The sequence below is a fragment of the Elgaria multicarinata genome, chromosome 2 (genome assembly GCF_023053635.1).
Source record: "Elgaria multicarinata webbii isolate HBS135686 ecotype San Diego chromosome 2, rElgMul1.1.pri, whole genome shotgun sequence".
Classification (NCBI taxonomy): Eukaryota; Metazoa; Chordata; class Lepidosauria; order Squamata; family Anguidae; genus Elgaria; species Elgaria multicarinata.
In genome coordinates, this window is record NC_086172.1 from 5,571,967 (window position 1) to 5,577,135 (window position 5,169).

Genomic DNA, 5,169 nt, shown 5'->3' on the forward strand with positions numbered 1-5,169 from the left:
TGACTATATAGCGAAGACAAAAATTGAACCACGGAAGAGGAAAATGGAATTTGGACATATAGTGCATCTTACTTGAAGAAAAGTAAAAGACTCTTAGGATGACTTGCTCTCTCCTGAAAACAGTTGGGGATTCAAACATACCTAAAACAGAGTTGCAAATAGTTTACTGAGACCAACTATTACTGCTACTTGTACCATCCATACTACTAGCGACATGTAAAATAGTTTACTTCTGAAACTTACAATTTAGGGGAAGGCTCAAGTCTAGTGGATTGGGTATAGCTGACTTCAGGGGCATCAAGGCCAGAAACAGCTATAATGGAACAGACCAAATTAGGTCATTTTCCTGAAGCCTGTCAATCCTCGCAATATTCCTGAGTCTTTGGACTAGTTCTCCCTGAAACTGTCAGCCTATGTTAGGATGTACCATTTCACTTTTGAACTCCAATGATTACCTGCTCCTCCCGGCAAACAGAAAACTAGCATGACAGGGACAAGAGTTCGAGCCTAGCCTTTCCCCAACATAATATTTTACTATACAAGGAGATTCCCCCCTCTTCTGGTATTCAGTTATGTGAACGCCACTCTGCATTTTGAAGGAGTACAATACAGGCACAGGTTCAACAGTTCAGCGAGAGCTTGGCCTTTGTAAATGAGTGATTCCATGTTACTTCCTCTCCCCTTTCAAACTTTTCCTTAGTCCCCTTTTCTCTATCACATATATTTCGGTGTGTAACTTAGAGTAATAATATTTAGAAAAATCTGCCTAAAAAAACTTTCAGTTAGGTGTCCTAAATGCCCTTTGCCCAGCAACAGGTACACTTAGTAAAAAAATTTTTTTTTAAAAAAAAGTGTTTAGGACTAAAGGCAGTTTAAAATAAAATATATAGTTCCAGCCTTCAATCAGCTCCTTGGTTATAATTTAGAGGCAAACCATTTTGTTAATTTACTTATATACAGTATTTAGATGCCGTTCTCTTTTGCTGGTTTTCTTTAAGCAGACCGAAACTCAGCCTTGTCCCCCTGGCAATCTCTCAGGATTCCTTTACAGCCAACTCCACTTTGATCTTGCGCTGCAAGAGGTGTGCTGTGACAGCACTGCATGCCACCAGGCCAAAGAAGGAGCCACAGGACAGGATGATGGAGAGGGATCCATGCCTCTTGAGGAAAATATCTTGCCTGTTCTTGTAATCCAAGAAGATGGCTTCCAGTTGTGAGAGTGTGCAGATGGCTAGAAATGTGTGGAAAATCTGGTGGGCGTGACCAACGATATCACAGGAGCCTGGGAAATATTTCTCAGGGACTGGGCAGGAGAAGAAATAAGCACTGACCAGGAAGAAAAGTATCTGGAAAGTGTGGTACCAAGCAGCCATCTCCTCACAGCCTTCAAGATGGCACATGATAACACGGTGTGCCACAGGACTGATGTCCAAAATGAACGCCAACCCTGCTGGAATCACCTGACACACTTTCCTCATGACAGGGTAAGGGCGCCGGTAACGGTACTTGGCATAGCAGCAGCCAGCGCAGGACAGCCATCCACAGAAAGCAGCTGCTGGCAGGAAGAAAAGCCAGAACTTGTCATACCAGGCCTGATCGGAGCTGTAATAGAAATGAGCCAGGGCACTTCCATACTGATATATGCTGACCCCAACGTAGTCCACAAAGTAGAAGGTGTAGTGTGACATCTCCGATTTGGACTGTAAGAGGTGAGCTAAGAGGCTGCATGTTAGGTATGTTACAGAGGAGAGAACGAAGATGAAGAGCGGCAAAGTATGGACCTCCAAAGACAGCTCCTCTGCTTCAGCCAAAACATTAAACCTCAGCACTACAGCCAAGGCTGCCAGCAGGTGGGTCCAAACATTAACAACTTCATTGTGTTTCTGGAAGAGACTGAGGAAATAATAGCGCCAACCCTGACCTGTGGGCCGATACCCTGTTTGGATATATGGCTCCCGAAAAAGCTGGGGCACATCAGATTCTTTGACGGTAGAAGGCATCTTAGGGAAGCCTTCTTCTAGGAGTTTAGGGAGCCGGCGGAGTTGTTGTCCACTGATAGACAAGGTGCTGATCCGTTCTAGGATGGCCGTCATCATGCCAAGTGTATAGCAAGGGCATGCGGATGGATCCCTGAGGGGACAAAAGACATGGAAATCATTAACAGAAGGGGAAACTGGAAAAAGTGGTGGCAAATACATAGATCACTATACACCAAGAACCAAGGTGAAACACATCTGAGGAGTGGGGAGGGAAAGCAGCAGCAGTAGGGATGGTGGAACTGAAGTAATCTGTTTGGTTTTTCAGGAGTTGTACACCTGCCCAGCCTGAATCCAAGCTGTTCTCATTCCCACTGGACCGTCATAGAGGCTGAAGGCACGAAGTACAGACGGCTGGACTTAGCCATAGCTAGACCTAAGGTTTATCCCAGGATCATCCAGGGGTCCACCCTGTTCATCTAGGTGACACACAGAGGAGCCAGTGCTCAGGCAGGGGCGAACCCTGGATGATCCCAGGATAAACCTTAGGTCTAGCTGTGGCCTATATGAAAGGAATTTCCCCCCAATGCCTGGGGATTGTGTTAGGGAAGTCCAAGCTCCTGGGATAAAAGCTGCCATCTACTTAGCACCCACAGATGCCACTGGAAGCCTGCCAAAAGCGCTTTTTATCAATGTGGGCAATTGTATGCTACCTATTTAAAAACACACACAAGGTGACGTTAGAGATTCTGTACAAGAATATTCAGATACGCTTACAAACATAATAAACATTATGTTACGTTCGTCCAAAGCCTACTACAAGGTTTTCTAGTCCTTAAAAAAAGTACTACTCTATAGGGCAGATGTTCCCAAACTTCTTGAACCCATGGGCACATTTGGGAATTTGAGAAAATGCTATGGGGACCACCACAAAATGGCTCCGATGGTGGATGTGGCTAGCCACGTAATGGCTGCCTTGGGGGCTGGCTAGTGAAGAGGTGGGAAGGGAGAATTAATGAGGCTAGAGGTTGGGAGAGAGACGTAAATGGAAAGAGTTGCTTCCTGGCTTGCCCAAACTTCTTCAATCCACATAGAACTTTCTCCTGTCCCAATGCTCTCTCTCTCACACACACACTCTCTCTCCACTCCCAGTTGCTTAAGTTGCGATTTCTCTCCCCCAGCCGTTCCCCCTCCCCATTCCTCTCCACCCTTAGCCTTTTTTCTTTCTCTCAAATTCACCCCTTTATCTTGTTGTTTCTTTTCACTCCCAGGCTATTCCCCCCCACACACACACCCTTACCTCAGTTTCCCACCCACCCCTTCTAGCCTCGCTTTTCCTTTCCCCTTGCTTTCTCTTCCTGCTTGCAGAACAGCTGATCAGCAGCAGGTTCAGGAACATGAAGGAGAACCTTCCTCAACCACAATTCACACAATTTTCTTTTTCTCCCAGTAGATTTGTGTGCATGATGAGAAAAGTCTATAACAATCAACTGCTTTGTGGCTCTGGACAATCTGTCTGGTTTAGGTGAATCCCAAGTGTGTATTCCCAAAAGAAGGTTCTGCGGCTTATATTCAGAAATGGCTGTTAGGTTTTCTCGGTGGGCCAGTTCACATGATCGTAGTGTGGTTAAGAACCCATGGTGACTTGTTAACCACCCTGTGCATGCTGGCCTAATTTTCGGAATTGCCCCCGCAGGCACAGGTCAACTTGATGTCCAAACCCAGTGAGAGACCACGTCCTGTTCTAGGGATGCTGGATGGCTTGTTAAACTCCTACCTGCGACGCATTTGGATGTCATGACTAACTGAGACCAGTGAGGGTAATTATGTGAATCCGGCAGCATGGGACGAAGATGCTAAGGGTGGTTAACAAGCCACCGTGGCTTATTAGGGACCCCGCAATTGTGCAAACCAGGTAATTGAGGGATATAGAACCATGAAAGATCATTAACCCTGTTCAGAAGTATCTCTTGCACACTGAACAAACAAGCGAGGCTATCCCTTCTCATGATGTCATACGTGACTAGTCTCTCCTCATGACATACCACACGCATCTGCAGGGAGGCTGCCTTGGCACACTCAGTAGTACACGCAAAAGCAGTCTCCCTACAGACCTTCATGCTGCACACATGGATGCCAAGGGGCAGAGCTAGTCCGTGCAGCCACACTCTCCCCTCATGTATTAATTCAATGCATGAGACATATTTCCCAACAGGACTATTGTGTGGATTTGTTCTGCGAGTAAGAACATCTTTACTGTCATGCGAGCCCCATTGTCTGGTATTCTTAATTGACTGTCCATCGTTCTTTGGTTTTGTATTACCTCTCCAGTTTCTTGGTGTTAACTTTACACACCGACATACTCTGGATGTTCCTTTCCCAAATATTCTTTTTAAATTCTAATTCAACTCAATAAAACCATTTCGTCTTTCCATTTGGGTAAAGAGCACCCATATGCTTGTATCCCAATCCAACCCACACTTAAGGTCTGTAACATAATCTTAATTGCTCAAACTATATTCAATTCTTCCAGGGTGAGTAATCTTAGAATCTCAGATTGGATTTCCATTTTCAAGAGTAAAAACCCAGCATACCTTGTCTTCAACAAACGGATTACATTAAGGCTAGCCCCATAGGGTTTTCCTTTTTATTTTACTATCCACTTGTTTTCTAACTTTGTAACCCTGATCTCTTTTCATACACAGACACTTAAATTCATCCAACACCAGGGCCAAACGTGAAGCTAAACATGTCTTTAGGAATCTCCAGAGTTCCCCCTCGTCTGCCCTTAATAGCTGGTGCAGAATCCTAAATGTTCATCAGGACCACAGCACATGGGGAAGGAATGCTTAACCCTTCCCTCTCTTCCAATGGTCCCAATAAAATACCCTCCCTCCATCCATGGCTATTAGTCCCAGGAAAAAGCTCCAATTGGCACCAACAGGACTTTTTTTCTGGATCCAATAACAGATTTTCATTGTAACAATAGGAGGGGAGGAAAGGATTAAAGCTTCCCATGTGCTGTGCTCCCGATAAATAATTATAATGCCCACAATTATTTAAGAAAAAAATGTTAAGTCTTACAGGAGACTGAGGCATAAATCTTTCAGATCATCCCCAGTGGAGAATCTCCTCCTTGCTCCTACCCCATCCCTCTTTTACAGAAGAAATACCTATAAGAACTGTAATAATC

The 5,169-nt window shown here is 44.8% G+C and overlaps 1 protein-coding gene across 1 annotated transcript; it reads right to left on the reverse strand.

Annotated features, from left to right (window-relative positions):
* Positions 1-557: 557 nt before the first annotated feature.
* On the reverse strand, positions 558-2,105 carry PAQR8 (progestin and adipoQ receptor family member 8). Its single transcript, XM_063118525.1, has one exon. The coding sequence runs from the start codon at positions 2,094-2,096 to the stop codon at positions 1,035-1,037; it is 1,062 nt and encodes a 353-aa protein (XP_062974595.1). The 5' UTR covers positions 2,097-2,105; the 3' UTR covers positions 558-1,034.
* Positions 2,106-5,169: the final 3,064 nt, after the last annotated feature.

Bases quoted from the DNA above. Each gene is read 5' to 3' on its own strand.
- PAQR8 (XM_063118525.1), bottom strand. From the start codon at position 2,096: ATGATGACGGCCATCCTAGAACGGATCAGCACCTTGTCTATCAGTGGA.